At 45.0% G+C, this 25770-nt stretch overlaps 1 protein-coding gene across 1 annotated transcript in view; it reads left to right on the forward strand.

Moving 5' to 3' along the window:
* The window catches only part of LOC121862630 (phosphatidylinositide phosphatase SAC2-like), a 192007-nt gene that overhangs the window by 5380 nt on the left and 160857 nt on the right, over positions 1–25770 (forward strand). The window contains 1 exon segment of the mRNA XM_042360948.1: positions 12397–12589. Within this exon segment, the coding sequence (XP_042216882.1) occupies positions 12397–12589 (193 nt within the window).

The raw sequence follows: 25770 nt of genomic DNA on the forward strand, positions 1-25770 counted from the left end.
ATGGTAGGTGACACAGAGGAATGGCAGGTGACACAGGTATGGTAGGTGACACAGAGGAATGGCAGGTGACACAGGGGATGGTAAGTGTCACAGAGGTATGGCAGGTGACACAGAGGAATGGCAGGTGACACAGAGGCATGGCAGGTGACACAGAGGCATGGCAAGTGACACAGAGGTATGGTAGGGTGACACAGAGGTATGGTGACACAGAGGAATGGCAGGTGACACAGAGGTATGGCATGACACAGAGGAATGGCAGGTGACACAGAGGGCATGGCAGGTGACACAGAGGCAAGTGACAGAGGTATGGCAGGTGACACAGGTATGGCAGTTGACACAGAAGTATGGCAGGTGACACAGAAGTATGGCAGGTGACAGAGGAATGGCAGGTGACACAGAGTATGGCATGTGACACAGGCATGGCAGGTGACACAGAGGAATGGGGTGACACAGAGGTATGGTGGTGACACGAGATGGCAGGTGACCAGAGGAATGGAGGTGACACAGGAGGAATGGCAGGTGACACAGGAGGAATGTGGAGTGACACAGGGGGCATGGCAGGTGACACAGAGGTATGGTGGGTGACACAGAGTATGGTAGGTGACACAGGGGGCATGGTGGGTGACAGAGCCATGGCAGGGTGACATGGAGGCATGGCAGGTGACACAGAGGTATGTTAGGTGACACAGAAGTATGGTGGGTGACCTGGAGGCATGGTGGGTGACATAGAGGAATGGGGTGACCAGAGGAATGGCAGGTGACACTGGAGGTATGGTGGGTGTCTGGGGTATGGTGGGTGACACAGAGGCATGGCAGGTGACTGGAGAGGATGGCAGGTGACACAGAGTGTAATGAGGTGACACAGGGGCATGGTGGGTGACCTGGAGGTATGGTGGGTGACACAGGCATGGCAGGGTGACACAGGAGGTTATGGTGGGTGACCCGGAGGTGTGGTGGGTGACACAGAAGTATGGTGGGTGACACAGAGGCATGGTGGGTGACACAGGAGGTATGGTGGGTGACACGGAGGCTTGGCAGGGTGACACAGAGGGCATGGCAGGCACAGAGGTATGGTGGGTGACACAGAGGGATGGTGGGTGACCAGAGGGGCATGGCAGGTGACATGGAGATGGCAGGGTGACACAGAGTATGGTGGGTGACAACAGAGGGTATGGTGGGTGACACAGAGGTATGGTGGGTGACCTGGAGGTATGGTGGGTGACACAGAGGGGTATGGTGGGTGACACAGGCATGGGGTGACACAGAGGTATGGTGGGTGACACAGGGCATGACAGGTGACACAGAGAGATGTCAGGTGACACAGAGGAATGGCAGGTGACACAGAGGAATGGCAGGTGACACAGAGTATGGCAGGTGAGACAGGGGCATGGCAGGTGACACAGAGGGTATGGTGGGTGACACAGAAGTATGGTGGGTGACACAGAGTATGGTGGTGACACGGAGGAATGGGGTGACACAGAGGCATGGCAGGTGACCTGGAGGTATGGTGGGTGACACAGAGTATGGTGGGTGACCAGAGGCATGGCAGGTGAGCCTGGAGGTATGGTGGGTGACACAGAAGTATGGTGGGTGACACAGGTATGGTGGGTGACACAGGATGGCAGGTGACACAGAAGTATGGTGGGTGACACAGGAGGCATGGCAGGTGACCCTGAGAGGAATGGCAGTGACACAGAGGTATGGTGGGTGACACAGAGGAATGGGAGGTGACACAGAGGAATGGGAGTGACACAGAGTATAGCAGGGGGTGACACAGAGGCATGGCAGGTGACACAGAGGGTATGGTGGGTGACACAGAGGAATGGCAGGTGACACAGAGGTATGGTGGGTGACACAGAGGATGGTGGGTGACACAGGGCATGGCAGGTGACACAGAAGTGTGTAGGTGACACAGGAGTATGGCCAGGTGACACAGATGAATGGCAGGTGACACAAGTGTGGAGTGACACGGAGATGGTGGGTGACACAGAAGTATGGCAGGTGACAGGGGAATGGCAGGTGACACAGAGGTATGGTGGGTGACACAGAGGAATGGGGTACAGAGGTATGGTGGGTGACACAGAGGATGGTGGGCACAGGGGCATGGCAGGTGACACAGAGGAATGGTAGGTGACACAGGGCATGGCAGGTGACACAGAAGTATGGCAGGTGACACAGAGTGTGAGGTGACACAGAGATGGTGGGTGAGACAGAAGTATGGCAGGTGACACAGGGGGTATGGTGGGTGACACAGGGCATGGCAGGTGACACAGAGGTATGGCTGGGTGACACAGAGGCATGGCAGGTGACACAGGGGCATGGCAAATTGACACAGAGGTATGGTGGGTGACCAGGAGGCATGGCAGGTGAGCACACAGAGTATGGCAGGTGACACAGAAGTATGGCGGGTGACACAGAGTATGGCAGGTGACACAGGGGCATGGCAGGTGACACAGAGTGTGGCAGGGTGACACAGGTGTGGTGGGTGACACAGGGGCATGGTGGGTGACACAGAGGCATGGCAAGATGACCAGGGGCATGGCAAGTGACACAGAGGCATGGCAGAGTGACACAGAGGTATGGTGGGTGACACAGGGCATGGAGTGACACAGAAGTATGTGGTAGTGACACAGAGTGTGGGGTGACCAGGGGGCATGGCAGGTGACACAGAGGGGTATGGCAGGTGACACAGAGGTATGGCAGGTGACACAGAGGCATGGCAGAGTGACACAGAGGTATGGTGGGTGACAGAGGCATGGCAGGTGACCAGAAGTATGGCAGGTGACACAGAATTATGGCAGGTGACAGCAGAGGTATGGCAGGTGATGCAGAGGAATGGCAGATCAGCTGGAGGAATGGCGGGTGACACAGAGGCATGGCAGGGTGACACAGGGGCATGGGGGTGACACTGAGAGGTATGTAGGTGACACAGAAGTATGTGGGTGACACAGAAGTGTGGGTGACACAGAGGAATGGGGTGACACTAGAGTATGGCAGGTGACACAGAGGCATGGCAGGTGACACAGGAGGCATGGGGTGACACAGAGGTATTGGGTGACTCAAAGCCATGGTGGGTGACACAGAGGCATGGTGGGTGACACAGGGGCATGGTGGGTGACACAAGTGTGTGGGTGTGACCTGGGTATGTGGGTGACACAGAGGCATGGTGGGTGACAGGGGGCATGGTGGGTGGCAGAGGGCATGTGGTAGGCAGCATGGGTGTGGTGGGTGACACAGGGGCATGGTGGGTGACACAGACATGGTAGATGACACAGGGCATGGTAGGTGACACAGGGGCATTGTGGGTGACCTGGGGCATGGTAGGTGACACAGGGCATGGTTGGTGACACAGGGGGCATGGTGGGTGACACTGGAGGCATGGTGGGTGACAGGCATGGTAAGTAGATGGTGAGAGGCATGGTAGGTGACAGAGGCATGGTGGGTGGCACAGAGGTATGGTAGGTGACACAGAGGCATGGTGGTAGCACAGGTATGGTGGGTGACTCAGGGCATGGTGGGTGACACAGGCATGGTAGATGACACGGGCATGGTGGGTGACACAGGCATGGTAGATGGCACAGGGGCATGGTGGGTGACACAGGGTTATTGTAGGTGACACAGGGGCATGGTGGGTGACACAGGCATGGTAGGTGACACAGGGGCATGGTGGTGGTGACACAGGTATGGCAGGTGACACAGGGGCATGGTGGGTGAGGCATGGTGGGTGGCACAGAGGTATGGTGGGTGACACAGAGGCATGGTAAGGCAGCACACAGGTATGGTGGGTGACTCAGGGGCATGGTGGGTGACACAGGCATGGTGGATGACACAGGGGCATGGTAGGTGACACAGGCATGGTAGATGACACAGGGGGCATGGTGGGTGACACGGGCATTGGAGGTGACACAGGGGCATGGTGGGTGACACAGAGGCATGGTGGGTGATGCAGGAGCATGGTAGGTGATACAGAGGCATGGTGGGCGACACAGAGGCATGGTAGGTGACCTAGAGGCATGGTGGGCGACACAGAACATGGTGGGTGACACAGGCATGGTGGGTGACAGAGGAGAATGGCAGGTGACACAGGCATGGCAAGTGACACAGAGGTATGGTGGGTGATGCAGGCATGGTGGGTGACAGAGGTATGGTGGGTGACACAGGGACATGGTGGGCGACACAGAGCATGGTGGGTGAGCACAGGCATGGTGGGTGACACGGAGGAATGGCGGGTGACACGGGCATGGTAGGCGACACAGAGGTATGGTGGGTGACCACAGGGCCGTGGTGGGTGATGCAGAAGCATGGTGGGTGACACAGAAGTGGTGGGTGACACAGGTGGTGGGTGACACAGAGGAATGGCAGGTGACACAGAGGTATGGTGGGTGACACAGAGACATGGTGGGTGATGCAGAAGCATGGTAGGTGACACAGAAATGGTGGGTGACACAGGCATGGTGGGTGACACAGGGGCATGGTGGGTGACAGAGTCATGGCAGGTGACACAAAGGCATGGTGGGTGACACAGAGGCATGGTGGGTGACAAAGAGGCATGGTAGATGAGGCAGGGAGCATGTGTAGGTGACACAGTAGCATGGTATGTGACACAGAAATATGGTAGGTGACACATGCATGGTATGTGACACATGAGGATAATTGGTAACACAGGCATGGTTGGTGACACAGAAGTATGGTAGGTGACACATGCATGGTATGTGACACAGAGGTATGGTATGTGACACAGAAGCATGGTAGGGCACAGAGGCATGGTGGGTAACACAGGCATGGTTGGTGACACAGAAGTATGGTGGGTGACACATGCATGGTATGTGACACAGGGTATGGTATGTGACACAGAAGCATGGTGGGTGACACAGAGGTATGGTAGGTGACACAGAGGCATGGTAAGTGACACAGAGGTATGGTGGGTGACACAGAGGTATGAGTAAGTGACACAGAGGCATGGTGGGTGACATAGAGGCATGGTAAGTGATGCAGGGCATGGTAAGTGACACAGGCATGGTGGGTGACACAGGCATGGTAGATGACACAGAGGCATGGTGGGTGACAGAGCATGGTGGGTGACAGTGGCATGGTAGGTGTCTGGGTATAGTAGGTGACACACAGGAGCATGGTAGGTGTCTGGTATGGTGGGTGACACAGAGCATGTTGGGTGACACAGAGGCATGGAAGGTGACAGAGTGGTAAGTGACACAGAGACATGGTGTGTGACACAGCATGGTAAGTGACACAGAGGCATGGTGGGTGACAGAGGCATGGTAGGTGACACAGCGGCATGGTGGGTAACAGGCATGGTGGGTGTAACAGGTATGGTGGGTGACATGGGGCATGGTGGGTGACACAGGGTATGGCAGGTGACACAGGCATGGTGGGTGACACAGCATGGTTAGTGACACAGGGGCATGGTAGGGTAACAGGCATGGTAGGTGACAGAGGTATGGTAGGTGACACAGCTTGGTAAGTGACACAGAGGCATGGTAGGTGACACAGAGGCATGGTAGGTGAAAAAGGTGGCCAGATATGCCGAGGTTTCCCAGATTATTTTATATATCTCGGCATTTCCTGAGTTATAGCAATACTTTCCAATACCGTATCTATGCTGAGTTTTATGAAATTCTGAGTTACCAAATGGCGAGTTATTGAGGGTTTACTGTAAATATATTCACAATTGGTAAGCAGACCTCTTATTATCTATAATAGCATTAAATATTGGAACTATGAAAAAGCAAATGGTTTCAAGGCACTAGCACTTCAGAGAGGATGTTAGAAAATTTTAAATATTTATTATATAAGGTCGATATAAAAACACTTTCAGACAAGCGCAATCCGGGGAGTAAAACGCTCAGGGGAACCAATAACCTATTTGTAGCTATAGACAAGGGGCGGGGCTTTTGGGCCAGCTTAGTATGGAACAAGGTACAGTCATATTATGGGAGCCCCTTCACTTACCGAACCTTTCAAAACTTCAGAATATCTTTCATTGTTAACTACGGTTTCATACAAATACACATTACTGGGGCAGTTACTTTTAATATTTATTGTTACATTTTTTAAAATGCAGTTACAGTATATTCATGTAATGACTGGATTTTGTAAACGTTAACATGAATGTGGTGTAAAGTTGTAAACAAGTCAGGCACATGGGAATAGCTGGCTGGCGTGCAGCAGCTTGGCTAGTGTTGCCAATATTTGCTTGTAAATGACACTAGATTCATCCCTAAAGTTGCTGTTAAGTCTCTAAATACTAAAAAAAAATTGGATAAATAATGGTACAGGTAAGACATTATCTAAAAAAGAAATAATGTGTTCATGAAGATAGTGATAAGGAAACGGATACCAATAGTGACAGAGTCAGCAGACCCATGTGATGATAATTTTTTGTCTAATAATGAAGAACCAGAATTTGAAGGATTCTCAAACTTGTATGGTTTACATTGGTATTAAATAATAACTTAACTATTAAAAAAATTTTAGTTTGTATTGTTTTAGTTATAAATAAAATAATATTTTAATAATTTACCAGCACCAGAAAATGTAGAATTGGTTTGCTTGCAGCTGCATACTAACCAACACAGTGTAATACCATTAATAATAGAAGGTATTGTACTGTTAATTGAATGGTTTAAATTGGCAATCCAATATTTAATATACTTTTAAGCAACTTTTATTTTGTATACTACAAGTACAGTAATATCTCCACTAGCTGGAATCCCCCTTAACTGGAACTCTCTAACAGCTGGAATTGAAATTTGCTGGAAATCATTCCCAAAGCCGGAGTTTTCCGGAAAATTCTGGCTTTGGGAATGATTTTCTGAGAGCATATTTTCTTGAATATTGAGGAGACAATTTTCCTGGTACCTGGTATTTTTTTCCGGTTTGGAGAAAATAATGCATCATTCTAGAAAATTCCAGTATTCAGAAATATTCTGGGGATGGGGGATTTCTTTTGATTCGAGAGATGATGTAATGTAATTTCTGGAACTTGCAAGAAATTTCTCCCGGTACCTGGAAAATTCCAGAAAATTCCGGGGATGAGGGATTGTTTTCCGGCTTTGAGACAGTCGTCTCGTTACTAGGAAATCTATCATTCCTAGAAGTGTTCTACACCAATTCTTCTGGTTCACGTAGATATATATACCTACCATATACTGTTAATACGATGCACAACATGCTTTACTTATCATGTATCATAATTATTAAGTTTGAAAACTTTTACTACTCCTTACCTCAGTACAGGTTGTACCTCTCTAGTCTGGCATTCTGTGGTTCGGAAACTCCCGTGGTCCGGAACGATTTTAGTTTGTCCAATAGGTAGATAGGCAGCTTTTTTTTTTTAACTTATCTGAATTATTATTACAGGAGTATTAAATTTTGCCCCTCAGGCCCCAATGTGGGTCAGTGACCTATGCCAGTGGGCTAATCATACACTTGGGGAAATTAAGGTTGTTTATATCTGGCAGTTAAACTGCCCCCCCCCTTCTCTCTCTCTCTCTCTCTCTCTCTCTCTCTCTCTCTCTCTCTCTCTCTCTCTCTCTCTCTCTCTCTCTCTCTCTCTCTCTCTCTCTCTCTCTCTCTCTCTCTCTCTCTCTCTCTCTCTCTCTCTCTCTCTCTCTCTCTCTCTCTCTCTCTCTCTCTCTCTCTCTCTCTCTCTCTCTCTCTCTCTCTCTCTCTCTCTCTCTCTCTCTCTCTCTCTCTCTCTCTCTCTCTCTCTCTCTCTCTCTCTCTCTCTCTCTCTCTCTCTCTCTCTCTCTCTCTCTCTCTCTCTCTCTCTCTCTCTCTCTCTCTCTCTCTCTCTCTCTCTCTCTCTCTCTCTCTCTCTCTCTCTCTCTCTCTCTCTCTCTCTCTCTCTCTCTCTCTCTCTCTCTCTCTCTCTCTCTCTCTCTCTCTCTCTCTCTCTCTCTCTCCTCTCTCTCTCTCTCTCTCTCTCTCTCTCTCTCTCTCTCTCTCTCTCTCTCTCTCTCTCTCTCTCTCTCTCTCTCTCTCTCTCTCTCTCTCTCTCTCTCTCTCTCTCTCTCTCTCTCTCTCTCTCTCTCTCTCTCCTCTCTCTCTCTCTCTCTCTCTCTCTCTCTCTCTCTCTCTCTCTCTCTCCTCTCTCTCTCTCTCTCTCTCTCTCTCTCTCTCTCTCTCTCTCTCTCTCTCCTCTCTCTCTCTCTCTCTCTCTCTCTCTCTCTCTCTCTCTCTCTCTCTCTCTCTCTCTCTCTCTCTCTCTCTCTCTCTCCTCTCTCTCTCTCTCTCTCTCTCTCTCTCTCTCTCTCTCTCTCTCTCTCTCTCTCTCTCTCTCTCTCTCTCTCTCTCTCTCTCTCTCTCTCTCTCTCTCTCTCTCTCTCTCTCTCTCTCTCTCTCTCTCTCTCTCTCTCTCTCTCTCTCTCTCTCCTCTCTCTCTCTCTCTCTCTCTCTCTCTCTCTCTCTCTCTCTCTCTCTCTCTCTCTCTCTCTCTCTCTCTCTCTCTCTCTCTCTCTCTCTCTCTCTCTCTCTCTCTCTCTCTCCCCTCTCTCTCTCTCTCTCTCTCTCTCTCTCTCTCTCTCTCTCTCTCTCTCTCTCTCTCTCTCTCTCTCTCTCTCTCTCTCTCTCTCTCTCTCTCTCTCTCTCTCTCTCTCTCTCTCTCTCTCTCTCTCTCTCTCTCTCTCTCTCTCTCTCTCTCTCTCTCTCTCTCTCTCTCTCTCTCTCTCTCTCCTCTCTCTCTCTCTCTCTCTCTCTCTCTCTCTCTCTCTCTCTCTCTCTCTCTCTCTCTCTCTCTCTCTCTCTCTCCTCAGAGTACAACATTTAACCCTTCAATATATATGGAAGTAAATAAGTGTTGCTTTCATATTCTTATGTAGATAATGATGATATGTTTTCATATGTGTGCACTTACATACGTGCAGTCTAAACTTTTTTTTACCATTAACGGTTAGCTACTTATATTTTCCATTTATTAACATTAAATAACATTGCAGGTACTTCAAACAACCATATTATTTTTTACTTTAATTTTACTACAGCTAAAATCAGGGTCTTATTTTCTTCAGTTTTATATGTAGAACCAATCAGTCACTGGTTTCGTAGCTTTAACATAAACAATGCGGCAGCCGTCTGTCTCCTCTAATATTCCACCTATATTAATAAATTGTATTGTTAATTTTGCACACATACATTAATTCAATAAAAACAAATTCAAACATTAATTAAAATATATATGAACAGTAAATAAGTGTTGCTTTCATATTCTTCGTAAAAATGTGTGATATGTTTTCATGATATCGATATACACTTACACTCTATGATCTCTCTTTTTCTTTACCATTATCATTAGCTACTTCTATTGTTCCATTTATTAACAAATAACATTACCATATTAATTTTACTACAGCTACAACCAAGGTCTTATTTTCTTCAGTTTTATATGTAGAACCAGTCAGTCACTGGCTTTGTAATCAACGAAAACAATGCTGTGTCATTTCCTCGTGTGTTTTAATATTCTCGTATTATTAATAGTTGTATTGCTCTTTTGCACATAAACATTAATTCAGTAAAAAGACATTCAGTAATAAACAATAATGAATCTTTTATACAAAATAATGTTTACCGCGATTATACGTGTCTGCGTTGGCGGGCCGTTCAAATCGAAATTCAAGTTTCTGCGTCAAGAATTTTTATTTATTTATTTTTTGGGTGTTCCAATAAAATACGTTAAGAATTAAAACTCATGAAATTTGAGAAGCTACTATCGACATTTAACCCTTCAATATGTCTTCAAAGAGACCATGATGCAGAGAAAGTGGTGCTAGTGCTTCCAAGCATAAGCACAAGTCACTATCTATCCAGGAAAAGGGTGAATTTCCATGGTCCGGCACCGGTCAGGTCCGAGTTGCCGGACTAGAGAGGTACAACCTGTACCACATTTGCTCTGATGTGCCTGATTTGTTTACACCACACCGGTGTAAATGTTTACAAAATCCAGGTGCAGTATATGAATACTCTATACTGTAACTTCATTGTTAAACAATTTAACAAGAAATATTACAAGTACACCTAGACCCCGACTTACGACGGGGTTAGGGACCCAAATCCAGGTCGTAAGTCCGACATAGATTAAAAAAAAAATAAATAAATAAATAAATAAATAAATAAATAATAAAAAATCTACAATGAAATACAGTACAGTAAACGTAATGAATAATGATGAATGGATACAGTACAGTGAAAGTAATAAATAATAAGGAATGGATACAGTGTGACTGAGCATAACCTTTAATGTAGTCAGCTGAATGCACATGGGGCTTCCCATAATTTCTAATTATACATGGAGACTACATTAACTGAAACGTCGGTATAGAAAATGCGTTGTCATTTAAATTTTTTTTTTATCTATCTATATCTGAGGCGGTCATAGTCCGACGGTCGTAAGTCCACGTAGTCGTAAGTCGGGGTCTAGGTGTAACTGTAAATGTCTTAAAAGGTCAGTAAGTGGACGGGCTCCCATAATATGACTAGTGCAAACACTGACCTTAGGCTGAGTTTAATAACGGTCTAGGGGGTCGACTTACCTGCCAGGTAAACACCAAGTTCAACAATTTCAGTTGTGCCAAGTCGACTTGCAGGTATAAGCCACAATATCTGTATATACTGTAAGCACAAGCGTTGCCACTCACTAGCCTGCACTACAGTGCACTGCTTACTGTCCGTGTTCAGCATTGGATGCTCTCGGATGCCTGTGTCAGCAACTCGGCATCTTCCAATGCTACGAAAAAAAAAATCTTGAAAGTGGGGTTTTCATTCATAAACCAAAGCAATGGAAAAATTTTTTTTCGTATTAGTGAAGTTTCATAAATCGAAGCACCCTTGTACAGGTTTTTGTCGGCTTGATCATTCCTAAACATAGGTAAGTAACCTTAGGATATTATATATATTTCTGAGTCTTCATGATATTTAGATGTGCATCTGAGAGGTGAAAGCCTAAAAGGATCCTCCTAATACAGGGTTATTCATGTTCCTTATTTCTCGGGAGCTAAGGGTCATTTGTGGGTTATATAAACCTATGTAGGACTTGTTTTGTAGTCTTTTATTGTGTAAGGTATTGAACTTGTACATAGTCTCTCAACACTAAATTGAGCTAATACACTAACGTGTGACCAGATTTTGTGAAGTTATCCCTAGAAGGACATTTCTAACATATATTTAGTTTTCATATCAACAACATGTTTGTAAACCTTTGGTGAATAATTGTCATGAAATATAAATATTATCAGGTGTATTATTTTTCATGCTTAACTGATTCAGCATTCATTAAGTAGATGTGGTAACCAGACCAACGTTCAATTAGAAATTTTAATTGAATGTCACAAGAATTATTGACGAGTTATCAGTAACAGTTGGAACTACTGTACCTGTACTGTATGTCATTTATTGATGTCTACTGAAAACTGTAGACAGGAGACCATCATATCACAGCACCCCACCCTTGGACTCCAAGACCAAAAAATTAGTTTCTTAGGAACTTTCGGTACATGAAAGGAATTCATTGTAAAAAGTTGCCTGGAAAAGGTTTACATTTCGTTTGTGTAGGGAGATTATGTATCAGTGATTAGGGTGTATAAAACAGCTTCAGCAACTACCCTGTAGATAGACATTAAAATAATTTTTGATTACAGGTATCCCTCATTTAATGATGGGGATGTGTTCCTGAAAGCCTAACATGAAGCGAAATTATTGCTAAATGAGGGATAACAAGTAATAATATCTGTCATATGGTCAAAGGGAATAAATATTTCCTGCTTGCTCGGGAGTAAGCACACAGGATGGGGGAGAGGGGAGCCGCATGGAGGATCTCGGTTCGCTGTCTCGTGTCCCACGTGTAGTTAAATGATTGCCAAATGGCAACTCCTTATTTTAAAAATTTATTTTATTTATCATTACAGGGAGGTGAAGGGCAGTGCATTTGGCTGCAGTTACAGCTCACTGCCTCAATACTGTACATACATTCACTTCCTACATGTACACACCCATGCTCTTCATTTTTCTTATTACAGTATATAATTTTATATTAGACTTTCTTTATTTCTAAACCACATCAGAGTATTGCGCACTTGGACCACAGAATTCTCAGTTTTTCCAACTGCCCTCCCGAGTTTTACCCAGTGAGTCGAACATCACTAAACCAAATTGTGACCAATCGATAAACAAGAAAGGGTGTTAAAAAATTTATATCGCTAAACTGAAATATCTTTAAGTGAGTGATCATTAAATGAGTGATACCTGTACATTATAACATTCATGAAAACCTTAGGTTAACTATGTGAAAAAGCTCCTGAAACAGATTGGAAGTTAGAAGTGTATAAGAATTAAACAGTAAATATAAGTTTGTACTGTATATTGATGCTCATATTTCTTAATTTTTAGATGCTGCAGAAACTGCAGTAGCATTTGCTAAACACTTGGAGCTGGAGGTGTCACGGTATAATCAGGTGTCGTGCATTAGTCTGGTGGAACAAACTGGAAAGGAGAAAGTGATTGCCGATGCTTTCCTGAACAATATTCTCCTGCTTGACTCACCCTACCTCACTTTTATTACCTTTGACTTCCATGAATACTGGTGAGTGATGTTTACCCTTGTTATATTAGTTAAATTAGTACATAGAATAATCAAGATTTGATTACCACCTTATTCTATGAATTTATAACTGGATGACCTGATAAATTTTGAAGAGTAACAGTTAACAACAAACTTAGAATCCTAACATTTGCTCAGTAGGTCATCATATGAAAGGTTAGTTTAACATCCCGATGAGCGACTGTGGGATAATGAGACCCTTGCACATAGGACTCGATTGTTCTTTATTCGGTCAAAACCTCCAGAGTACAAATTACATACCGTATATCTCGGGCTATAAGACGGAATTTGAACCATAAAAAAATCAGCCCAAAGTTAGGGGGTCGTCTTAAGCACCAGATATAAAATTCTTACCTCTTAAATATTGCAGTTTAGCGTGTCAAGAGTGGTGATGGAAACATGGTAAACCACTCACAAGGTCCTACCACTAATTATTTTATACTGAAACTTATGTTTGGGAAGTTGGATTAAAAATAAGATTACTGGTATATTAAAATAATAAAAATGTATTATAAACCTGTCTAACATACCGTAAAAGAACAATATACCCCTGTAATAAACACAGCTATCATCACACACCCCTCCCCCATTTGCCAGTGACAAGACTAGAAAGGGAAAGTGACGTTGACTGTGACCGCCTGTGGCTATTTTTAGCCGTCCTTGTGTTCGGAGGTGGTCAGTAATGTATATCTGTATATTTACTGATCATAATACTTATCTCCTATAAATAATTCATATAAAAATTTTTTTTACAAAGAATATTCAATAAATGACTGCGTTAATTCTTGAAACTACCGACAGTGGTAAATTTAGGATGACAATGATGACCACGAAGTCACGTCATGGATTCGGAGTTTGGTCCTTAATGATCACCATAAATATCTGGTCAACTTCACCTACCAGGTATAATGGTAGCCTCCCTTTTTTGCGAAACAAGTACATAATTAAAGAAAATACTTGCAGTGTTTAATATATTACAGTATATAAAAATAAATAAATAAACAAATAAATCGGCAAATCTATTTCAAGTAAATGGAAATATTTTACTCACACCGACTTGTGGGCCCCAGACCAAACTCATCAGTGGGCCCCCAAATTTTTTTCATGGAAAATTTGTCAATGATACTGTTTGTGTCAAGGGATTGTAGGAGGCCAGATTCAATGCATAATAATGAAAGTGAGTTTAATCAGGTTTGTCCCATGGTAGACCTCAGGTGATTTTCCACCCTAGATATAGTAGAGAAAGACCTCTCTCCTTCACAATTTGTAATGGGGATGGTCAGGAAAATTCTTCCCAAGATATTTATGTTTGGAAAGGCAGTTGTCAAAATACCATCTTTGGACCTCAGCAAAGTGGAGGTGTTTGTCACTGACCTGTCAGATTCAGAAGACAAAATGTCTTTAAATTGCAAAAACTCATCTAGAACAGATGTTTCCAGGTCACTGGAATAGGTACTGACAACCAATTCCAGTTGGGCTTTGAGATCATCATATTTCATACTGTCATACTCCATTAAGAAGCAAAACAGCTTCTTTATTTCTGAGTAGGCATTTACTCTGTGCTCTAATTCATTCCTAAGGCAATCTAATATGGTGTAGAAATTGTCCACCTTGAGCTTCTCACGTGGATCAAGTTGAGTTTCAGTGCCAACTGATTCATCAAAGAAATGTTTTCTCTTTTTTGTTCTTTTTGTTCTCTGTGTAGACAGGCTCAGCAAAAGCCCTAGCCTGATCTTCTATTTCATCAAACTGACCCTGTCTCATTTCTGAGACGAAGGAGATCAAACTCTCATACTGTTTCACAACTGACAGAAGGTCGGTCCCAACTTTTTGAAGTGATAAGCTGATTGCATTAAACCTTGTTAAGATTTTATACCTTTATACCATATTACAGTAAGAAGTGCTGTTTCAAATGCTTCCATTTGTCTTATGAGGCCTTCACCTTCAAGCTTTGTAGCCACAGTTTGTCTACTGTCAGAACATCTGTTCTCCAGTGCTGACTTTATTTCAAGGTAATGTAAAAACACTGCTTTAACAGCATCAGCCCTCGCACTCCAGCGAGTTTCTGAATGAGATTTCACTACAATCCCTTCAGCAGGTAGTGCAGCTTTCAAGTGATCCCAGCTATATGTGGAGGCTGAGAAGAAGTTGTATAAGGCTTGCAAAAATCTGGAATATGAAACAGACCCAAGGCAACTGCTGGCAGCTGATGTTCCTACAAGGTTCAAGGAGTGACCTGCACAAGGGACATAATATGCCAGGGGATTCATAGCCTTTATTCTGTCTTGGAGACCAGCATTGTCATAACTCTGCCCTCTCATGTCACTCAAATCAAGACCAACATCTTTAATTAACTGTGTGAGATACTCAGGTGGTCCTTACACTCAGGGGTAAAGGAAACACACTGATGTCAAGTCCGTAAGTTCTTTTTCTGGTACAAACACTAAAAGGAGTTAAGACAAGGGTAAACAGCGTCCTGTCTTGGAATCTCTCTGGGTATCTCTCTATGCTCATGCGCGTACAGCGCGCATGTGCCCAAAGCCTGAACTAACACTCGGTGACAAAAGGGAGTATGATTATAAAACATATAATACAGAGACCTGAATCAATAATGGTAAATAGTACAGAGTTACATATTACAGCCATATTCGTCTCATATATCTACACCTCCCTCCCCCTCACGCTCGTAGTGCAATCTCGAGCGGACTCTTTTTCCAGGAGCCTTTGAGAGTGACGTGGGAAAACTGGGGGGTCACTGAATGAAGACTTACTTTTCTTGTCCAAGCGAGGGTTCACAGGGATGTGGGGGAGGGGTTCACCACTAGGGGACGGTACTGAACGAAGGAAGCGGCGATTCCGCCACCATACCCGACCACTAGGGAGACAGACCTCGTAATCCCTGGTCTTGCCGCAGCCCATGACAACCCCGACCTTGTCCCAGCGGTGAGACGTCGGGTCTTGAACCCGAACTGTTTGCCCAATACTCAACCTGGGAAGGGGTCGGGCGTGCTGATCGTACTGTGCCTTTACCTGGTCAGCACGGGCGGCTGCACGACGATCGCAGTCCTCGGTCTTGGCCTGCCACTCCCTCGAGAAGGACTCAGGATGGGCAGGGACACATGACCGTAGTGGGTGGCCGTATAACATCTGTGCTGGGGAGCGACCTGTGAAGTTGGGGGTATTCCGCAATTCCAATAAACCCCGGTCAAACTTCTCACAGTCAATGTTGCCTGAGGGTGCCGTCTTGAGGATGAGATGCTTGACGGACTTTACGGCAGCCTCGGCATGTCCATTGGACTGGGGATAATGTGGCGAGGACACCACATGATGAACTCCCCATCGCTCCATGCAATCCCGGAAGTCGTTGCTGGTGAACTGGGGCCCGCCGTCAGTCCTCAGGCGGAGAGGGACACCAACTTCCCGGAAGTAACGACAGAACATACGTACTGTATGAGAGGCAGTAGTGTTGCCTCCGCAGGGAACGACAATAGGGCACCCTGAGAGCCGGTCGGCGATGACGAGAAAGGACTTTCCCGCCACAACGAAGAAATCCGCAGAGACGGACTCAAAGGGCCTCGTAGGGTTGTTGTTCAAGAGGGGTTCCTGCTGCTGACTAGGCTGCAGCACCTGGCATGGCTCGCAGACTTGAACGGAACTAGCGATGTCGGAGTCGATGCCTGGCCAAAAATCAGCTTGTCTCGCCCGGCGCTTCGTAGCTTCCACACCCCTGTGGCTGTCGTGCAGGTGGGCTAGGGTGCGGCGGCGGAGGGCAGCAGGAACCACAACTCTTGCTCCATACAAGACGAGGTCGCCATCAGCATAGAGGTCATCCCGCATCTTCCAGTATGGGAGTAAAGAGCTGTGTAAGTCGTACCGGTTGGAGGGAAATCCCGAGGTCACGCAGTTCAGTAGACGGATGTACGAAGGGTCCGCTCTTGCTGCAGCTCGGAGTTCCTGAAGAGTCCTGTCGGCATCCTGCGGTGGAGACTCTTCTGAGATGACGGCGTTCACGGTCACTACGGTCCTGAGGTGTGCAGTAGCATCAGCACATGCGATCTTGTCCTCTGGTGTGGGGTGGCTGACTGGGGCTCGTGACAAAGCATCAGGGATGCAGAGCAGCTTGCCAGCACGCCACACAGCTGTGAAGAGGTAGGGCGAGATCTTCTCCTTAAGGCGTTGGAGGCGGGGATTCTCGACCGCATCCAAGGAGTAGTGGTTCAGGATCGGGATGAGTGGCCGATGATCCGTCATGAGGTTGAAGTGTTGTAGGCCGATCAGAAACAACCTACATTTGGACATGGCCCAGACGGCGGCTAACAGCTCCAGTTCGATGGTGGCATAGCAAGTCTCGGCGTCAGTGAGAAACCGAGAGCCACACTGAACCAGACGAAGGCGTCCATTGCCGTGGTCCTGTAGCAGAGCGTATCCAATCCCGTAGAGGCGAGAGGCATCAGTCTGGAGGACAAATGGCAGGGCCGGGTCGAAGGAAGCGAGAACAGGTGAGCTAAGGAGAGCTGTCTTGACGCGACGGAATGCCTCATCATGGTCAGCTGTCCAGGTGAGTGTTCTCTTGGGGCTCATCAGGGGGCGTAGGGGCTGTGCTGCAGCGGCGATGTCGGGGGTGAACTCAGCCAACTGGTTTACCAGGCCCATGAACGAGCGGAGGTCGGTCAGGTTGGCAGGAGTTGGGAAGTCCCGGATCGCGCTGACCTTTCCAGGATCAGCCGAGATGCCCTTGCCTGAGAGGGTGTACCCACAGAAGTTCACACTAGGTGCGGCGACCGCAAACTTATCCTTGTTGAGGGTGATCCCGTACTTGCGGCACCTGGTGAGCATCTGGTGAATACGCTCAAGATGCATGGAGTAATCCTCGTCATATAGGAGCACGTCGTCGATGACCTTGACACAGTTCGCCACACCCTGAAGGGCCATGTCACCACGGAGGCAGAAAGCATTGCCAGTAGCTGCGAAACCCATAGGTCCCCTGCAGTGCTGAAATCGGCCGTACGGTGTGATGAACGTCATGAGGTGCTGATCTTCTTCCGCAAGTTCCATCTGCCAGTACCCACATAAGGCATCTGCTGTAGTAAAGTACCTTGCCTTCGGGTCCACACTGCGTATAGCGGCGAAGGGTGTCGGTGAAGGGTGGGTCGGGCGGGAAACTTGGCTATTCAGCTTGGTGAGGTCGATGGTGATACGAACTCCAGTAATGTTCTTGGCGACTGCTACCATGGGGTGACACCAATCCGAGGGGTCGTCACCAGCAGGCTTAATGATCCCCTGGGCTACCATAGAGTCGAGTTCCTTCTTAACTTGGCTCTGGAAAGCGAAGGGTATCTGTCTCGGTGTGTGGATGGTGAAAGGTACTGCGTCATCCTTCAGGTGAATTCTCATGGGGGAGCCAGCCATTGGCTTGAGTGGAGCCGTCTTGAGGTCCTCCTTGGAAACCAGCACGTCCTTGAATTGCAGTAGGAAGAACTCCCTGGCTGCAGAAGGTGACGTATTGGGTGGGAGGGGCAGCTCCTTGCACCTGTTTACATGTTTTATTTGCAGAATTGGCTTAGGGAAGTCTGAAGATATTATGACCAACTCTTGACAGTGGCCATAAGACAGTAGTGGCATCTGAACACCTTTGTGGACCTGAATCCTGGCAGAACATGACTGCTTACCTAGGGTGAGGGTAGCCTGAAATGTACCCAGAGCAGGTGCCATTGTAGAACCGTCTGCGGTGAGCGTTGTAGAAGTTGACGGTGGTTGCAAGCTGCTCCTAGGGATCCGCAGAATGTCGGTGTGTCTTGTGCCGATGACTGTGACGTCCGCACCTGTGTCAGGAAGCATCTGGATACGGGAAGTAATGTCGCCGTATGACAGGTGAACACAGATGGGCTGAGGTGTCTTGCTGACAGGGGAAGAAGAGGATCCCACGCGACGACAGCGCTTGTTCTTCGCCGCCCGAAACTTGCAAGTAGTATCATTCTTCTTCTTTGACTGACAGCATTTGTCATAGTGTCCAATGCTGCTACAGGAGCGGCACTGAGTGTTGTTGGCAGGGCACTTCAGTGTCCTAGCCCAATGACCACGACGGCCACAGTTATTGCAGGTGCTGTCAGCGGCAGGGCATTCAGAACCATGCCGACGAGCACAATACTGGCAGGAATGACCTGGCGTCGAAGTCTGAAGTGATGCTGAAGATTGATGCGAAGCTGAAGTCGGATGTGAAGCTAAGTCGGATGTGAAGCTGAAGTCGGATGTGAAGCTGAAGTCCGGTCACGTCCTTTGTTCTTCTTATATGCGGAGATGGCACACAGCTGGTTAGATGGAGCACGAATGGCAGAAGTCGCACTTCTGGTGGCTTCGTAAGAGCGGCAGGTGGTGACAACATCCTGTAGAGAAGAGGCAGTGTCGAGGGAGATAAGCTTCTGAATTAGCTCTTCGTCCCGCACGCCCATGAGGATAATCATCTTCAGCTGTGTTTCCTCACAAGTCAACGAGTTCCCAGGACAAACGTCAACCTCCTCAGCGATGCGTCTGAGTCGTACGTAAAAATCGGCAAACGACTCACCCTCCAGCTGCTTACAACTGAGAAGTTCTCTCCTACGGAGAGCTTCGTTGCGGAGACCCTTGATATGCGTCTGTAAAGCATCCAAGACGTCCTTCACAGTCTTGTCTGTGTCGTGGGGAATTTGCAGGGTGTGCTCCAGGATACGTTGCGTCTCTAGGGTGAGACACATCCTCATCTGGATCAGCTGTTTCTCCCTAGGCAACCTTGATAAATCGACCATCATCGAATAATCGTCCCACCTCCGACGCCATTCACGGAATACCTGGAACGAGGCATCAGCTTGGAGTGGCGGTGGACTCTGAGCGAGTGCTTTCTGTGGGGGGGGCAAAGAAGTTGAAGAGGACCCTGCAGGTGCACCTGTGGACGAAGAGGCAGGTGTAGTAGCTGCTTGAAGGTTAACAGGTGCCAACGACTCGATAATGGCACTGAATCTGGCATTTTCTTGTTGACGTCTGTGATTCTCTTCACGCCTTCGTTCATCGTCTTCCTGTCGCCTCCTGATGTCGTCTTGTCGTCGGTTTTCTTCCAAAAACTGAATTAAATGAAGGAAGTCGACACCTGTGGCAGATTGCGGACGTGTGTAGTGGGGGCTAAGGGTGGGTGGGGCCGTTTGATCCCCTTTCCGATCCACTTGGAGTCCACTTACTGCACCGACATCTGTCTGAAGTTGGGCTTGTTGGGTATCTGAAGAAAACCCAATAAATTCCTGATCTTCCATATGGCCTGGTTTATTTCTCTCACAATTACTGTAATTAATAAGTGAGCAGAAGAGCAATCGTCTTTAAATGGAAGATATCTGCGAGCGTCTGTGTGTGTGTGTGTGTGTGCGTTCGTTCGTGCGTGCGTGTACTCGGGGCAGGCTGGCTAGCGGGCTGGCGGTTACAGCAACTCCTCTCGCTGGCTCACTCAGTGCCGGTCGAGACATGAACGGGGGTGGATGTCAAAACTTGAGCTCTCCCATAGGTCTTAAAAAGGCTCCCCTCTTTTGTAAAAAGTGCAGGAACACGGGGAAACACTTTAAAGACACTAAAGGGCACACACAACACTGAAAAAGCACTTCACAACACTGCACTGTAAATCCAGGAATATCGTGTTGAGGTACGCGCCGAGATCCACTTGACAAGAGAAGTTGACAAGATGGCGGCTCCGAGAGAGATTCTCTGTCCACTCCAATTCTGAATAATGTGATGTCCCAGCTAAACACTGCGCCATGTGGGATACTCAGGTGGTCCTTACACTCAGGGGTAAAGGAAACACACTGATGTCAAGTCCGTAAGTTCTATTTCTGGTACAAACACTAAAAGGAGTTAAGACAGGGGTAAACAGCGTCCTGTCTTGGAATCTCTCTGGGTATCTCTCTATGCGCGTACAGCGCGCATGTGCTCAAAGCCTGAACTAACACTTGGTGACAAAAGGGAGTATGATTATAAAATATATAATACAGAGACCTGAATCAATAATGGTAAATAGTACAGAGTTACATATTACAGCCATATTCGTCTCATATATCTACAAACTGTACAACAGTTGAGGCTATGCTCTCTGCACCATGGTCATGTATGTCTATGAACTTTAGAAATTGCTCAACAGGTTTGCCATCAGGTTTGACATAAAGAACTATGAATGTAAGTTGGTCAGTATGACTAACATCCGGTGTGGAATCTACACTAACTGAATAATATTTGGCTTGTTTCACTTCACTTATGATAATTGAGTGAATTTCTTCAGCCGTCAGATTGACCATTTCCTCACAAATCGTTTTTGAGAGATATGAAGTCTTTCCACTATCTACAGCACCATACTTGTCCAGATGCTTTGCAAGAAAAGGGTAAAATTTTGCCTGGAGTTCCAGTACTCCAAGGTAATTCCCATTGTTGCTAGAGCCTCATCTTTCATCACTACCTCTGAGAAGACCTCTTGATGTTAAAAATTTTAGTGTTTCAACTATGTGCAATAGAACTTCTTTCCAGTATTTTCTCTCCAATTCTACTTGCAAAGCCAAAGTGGAATCTATTCGCCTTGCTGTAATTGCCCTCACACCCCAAGTAGTAACTGAGATTTTATGCTCTTTGCCACTTTCATGTTCAGCAACTCTACGCTGGCAGTTTTTCCAGCCGCTAAACCCACTAGTAAACAATGAGACTTGCTTGCTGAATAGCTTGCATGGAACACAAAATACATCTCCAGTTTTTGGAGAATACACAAGCCATTCCATTTTAACTTTTTCATCATTTGCCATTTGACGTGTACACAAGGATTTGGGCACATATTGAACTCTTTCCTTTTCACCCACATTTTCACTTCTTGCAGATCTTGAGAAGTCACCTTGTTCACAATTTAGATCAAGAGGATGGTTTAGTAAATACTCAATCAGTTTATCATAAATTGTCAGCCAGTCAGCTGGATCACTTGATACACACAAATCAACACTGACACCTTGTTCCACAGAATGTTTCTTATAAGTCAACTGAGATGAATCGGATGAAGCTTCAGTCACAGGTGGTACTTCCATTGCTGTAGGTGCTGATTTACTTAATCTCTGTGACTCAGCTGACCTCGCTTCGTCATCTGAATCATGAAAGTGAACATCTACTGTGTCATCCCCTGGGAGTTTACTGTCACTGGTACTTGGCTCTGAATCTCCTTTTGATTTAAAAAATGTTGTCAGCTTTGGAACTGATTGCAGTTGTGCAGCTTTGGCTGCTTTTAACTTTCACTTTTGTGAGCCACTCAGATATTTTTTCAGGGACGACATATTTATCTCCTGAGAATACCCAAGAATAATCTGTAAGCAAAACAATAGTGTAAGTCTATAAGAGATATCAATATCACAAAAAATAGACACAACAACACGTAATATAACACTGAAGTCCATTTAATGCAACTTGTAAAATATCATTAGTAAATAATGAGTGCCTTCATTGATTTCACTAAAGCATTCGACCTAGTCGACCACAATATAATCATCAACAAAGCTATTGACCTTGGGCTTCGGAGAAGTCTTATATCATGGCGTACAGACTTCCTCAGTGACCGACGCCAAGCTGTACGCTTCCGGGGGGCTGTCTCCGCCTTTCATATATATATACAGATAGACCCCGACTTACGACGGGGTTAGGGACCCAAATCCAGGTCGTAAGTCCGACATGGTCGTAAGTCCGACATAAATAATTTTTTTTTTTTTTTTTTTTTTTTTTTTTTTTTTTTTTTTTTTTTTTTTTTTAAATAAATAATCTACAATGAAATACAGTACAGTAAAAGTAATGAATAATTAGGAATGGATACAGTACAGTGAAAGTAATAAATAATAAGGAATGGTTACAGTGTGACTGAGCACTTACCTTTAATGTAGTCAGCTGAATGCACATGGGGCCCCCATAATTTTCTAATTATACATGGAGACTACATTAACTGGAAACGTTTCGGTATAGAAAATGCGTGTCATTTGAAGAAGAAAAAAAAAATTAATAAAAATCTGAGGCGGTCGTAAGTCTCAACGGTCGTAAGTCGAAGCAGTCGTAAGTCGGGGTCTGTCTGTATATATATATATATATATGTATATATATATATATATATATATATATATATATATATATATATATATATATATATATATATATATATATATATATATATATATATATATATATATATACACACACAGAAGTGGTCCCTCGGTTAACGAGTTACCTCCCATAAGATTCTTAAATTCGATTTACGAGCAACCCCTCGGTTAACGAGTTTCTTACGAGCCGACCTCAACAAGTTTTGGCTTGCACTGGGTGGTCAACCAGCTGTAGTATTAGTCCGCCAATACATTAATCGGTTCTAGGGCTTAAATTCCTTACTATTTTGGTAAATATCAAGAAAATTATACTATTCAATAATTTTAAAAGTTTAATATTAAATTTTTTAGTCATTTTAACAATTATTGAACATAATTGAAGGTAAAGTGACTAGTTTAATGCGCGGCATTTAGCCTTTTAACACAGCAAACAGGCGTCAGTCTCTCTCTGTTTTCACTGGAGGTAACATCTTGCTTGAGACTCTCTTCAACTAAATGCTTTTTTTGTGTGTTTCCAAGCAAATTATTGGTCATTTTGAAATTTATTTTACATATTGACAATATACAGTATAGCGCAGTGCAGTGTTATTTTAAAGAAAATATTCTTTATTTACAACAAGTTTAACTTTAAAAAGCACGTGTTGACATTGTTTGAATCCAGCATGGGGCCTAAGAGATCAAGAAAAGTAATTTCAATCCAAACCAAGCAGGAAATCATAAAAAAAACATGAACAAGGCATTAGAACAAATGCGCTATGCAAAGAATATGGCATGTTGACATCAACTGTGTCGACAATTCTTGCACAGAAAGACAAATTTAAAGAAGTGAAAGTGAGAGACAAATCTACAAGAGTGTTTAAAAGTAGATCCCTAATTGCAGAAATTGAGAGGTTACTTCTCATCTGGATTAGGGAAAAACAGATGAAAGGTGATTCAGTTTCTACTGAATTCATTTGTGAAAGAGCCAGGGAGATTTACGAACATTTAAAGACAGATCAACCTGGTTCTTCAGGCACAGAATTTGAAGATTTTCGGGCCAGCAAAGGCTGGTTGGAAAAATTTAAGTAAAGAAGTGACATTTTCAGTGTTGTTAGGCATGGTGAAGCTGCTAGTGCTCTTAAGGAAGGGGCAGCAAAGTTTTAAGATGAATTTAAAGAACTGATGGAAGAAGAAATTTATCTTCCACAGCAAGTGTTCAATGTGGACGAAACTGGGCTGTTCTGGAAAAAGATGCCCAAATGAACATTCATCACCAAAGATGAAGCCTCTTTACCTGGGCATAAACCCATGAAAGACCGTCTCACTCTATTGCTTGGTGCCAATGCTTCAGGGGATTTCCGACTGAAGCCTATGCTTGTCTACCACTCTGAAAACCCCAGGGTGTTCAAGCAACAGAAAGTGGTAAGAACAAAGCTTGGAGTTTATTGGAAGTCCAACCGTAAGGCATGGGTGACAAGACAGCTCTTTAATGAATGGGCTGTTGATGTGTTTTGCCCTTCTGTCAAGAGCTACCTAACCACCAATAAACTCCCTTTAAAGGCTCTTCTCATGGATAATGCTCCTGGTCATGACCCTGACCTTGCCAGAAATTTGGAGTATCAATTTGACTTTGTGAAAATGTTGTTTTTGCCTCCAAACACTACATCAATCATACAGCCAATGGACCAGAATGTGATCAGCAACTTCAAGAAGTTGTACATGAAGAAAATGTTTAGGAGGTGTCATCAGGCAACTTCCAATGATCCTGAACTAATACTGAAACATTTCTGGAAGACATAATTGAGCATCCTGGAGGCTGTAAAATTGATTGTGTCATCATGGCAAGAAGTCTCCACTAGATCCCTCAATTCTTCATGGAAAGCACTGTGGCCATCAGTAGTCCATGATTTTGAGGGATTTGAGGAAGAAACAGAGTTGGATCAGGAGATTGTGTCCATTGGTCAGTCATTGGGCCTTGAAGTGGAGGAGGAGGATGTGGAAGAGCTTGTGATGTCTCATAAGGAGGAACTTACTCCTGATGACATGAAGCAACTTGATGAGATGTTACAGGTAGAGGCTGACAGTGGTGAGGAGGAAATTGAAAGTGATGACCATATATCAGCTAAACAGTTGAAAGATGTGATTTACCACTGGGAGAAGTTCAGGGAACTGGCTTCAAAGCATGCAGAAGTGGAAAAAACTGAACTAACTTTGTGTCATGTTGAGGACTCAGTGGTCTCCTTCTTTAACCCTTTGACCGCGCCGTCCGATTTCAAGGTTGTTCCCGGAAAGTGTCATTAAGTCACCAAAAACTGAAAGTGCTGTTTTGAGCTTTTTTATTGCTTTTCTATAATGAAAAAAAAACTTGGTCTTTCCATATATGGCATTTATATTCCTTAGAAATGTTGTTATCTAGTGGAAAATCATGTTTTTATGGAAAAAAGGTGAAAAAAAATATGTCTCAGGTTTTCTAAAGGTAAAGTGGTTTGAGGAACTCAGATGTTGCCAAAATTGCCTCCAGAATGATAGATCATGACCCAAAACTATGGTAATCATTAATGTAAAGTGATGTTTCATGGAAATTATAACCCGGTTTTTATGTGCAATATTGGTACCTCACCTGGAAACTTTGTTGGTGAAATAACGAAACAGAATATTTTTTCAATCCTTGAACATATTTATATATATAGCTACATTACATGAACATTATGAGCACTGACAGGACATTTTATAATTGGTTTTAGTATGATATCTCTTGAAACAGTGCACGACACATAGGGGAGGGTGGTCAGGACATTTTTGACAGTAGAATGTTGTTTGTTTTCTCTTGCATGCGCCTCGACCTTTTTTTACACACTGAGATGGTAAAATAGAACAGACAACACAATTGGGCTTGTATTGTTTGTCCTGAAATTGAGAAATGAAATGCCTTTCTGTCAATCTTGTGGCTAAAGGTACTACACTCCTCCTCTGACGTTTTGATTCCTTAAGAGAGTACCCATCCAACATGCCTACAATAACCTCCCTTCTATATTCCTTTTGGGCGAGTTTTTTTGG

Source organism: Homarus americanus, unplaced genomic scaffold, assembly GCF_018991925.1.
Source record: "Homarus americanus isolate GMGI-L3 unplaced genomic scaffold, GMGI_Hamer_2.0 scaffold31037, whole genome shotgun sequence".
Taxonomy (NCBI): Eukaryota; Metazoa; Arthropoda; class Malacostraca; order Decapoda; family Nephropidae; genus Homarus; species Homarus americanus.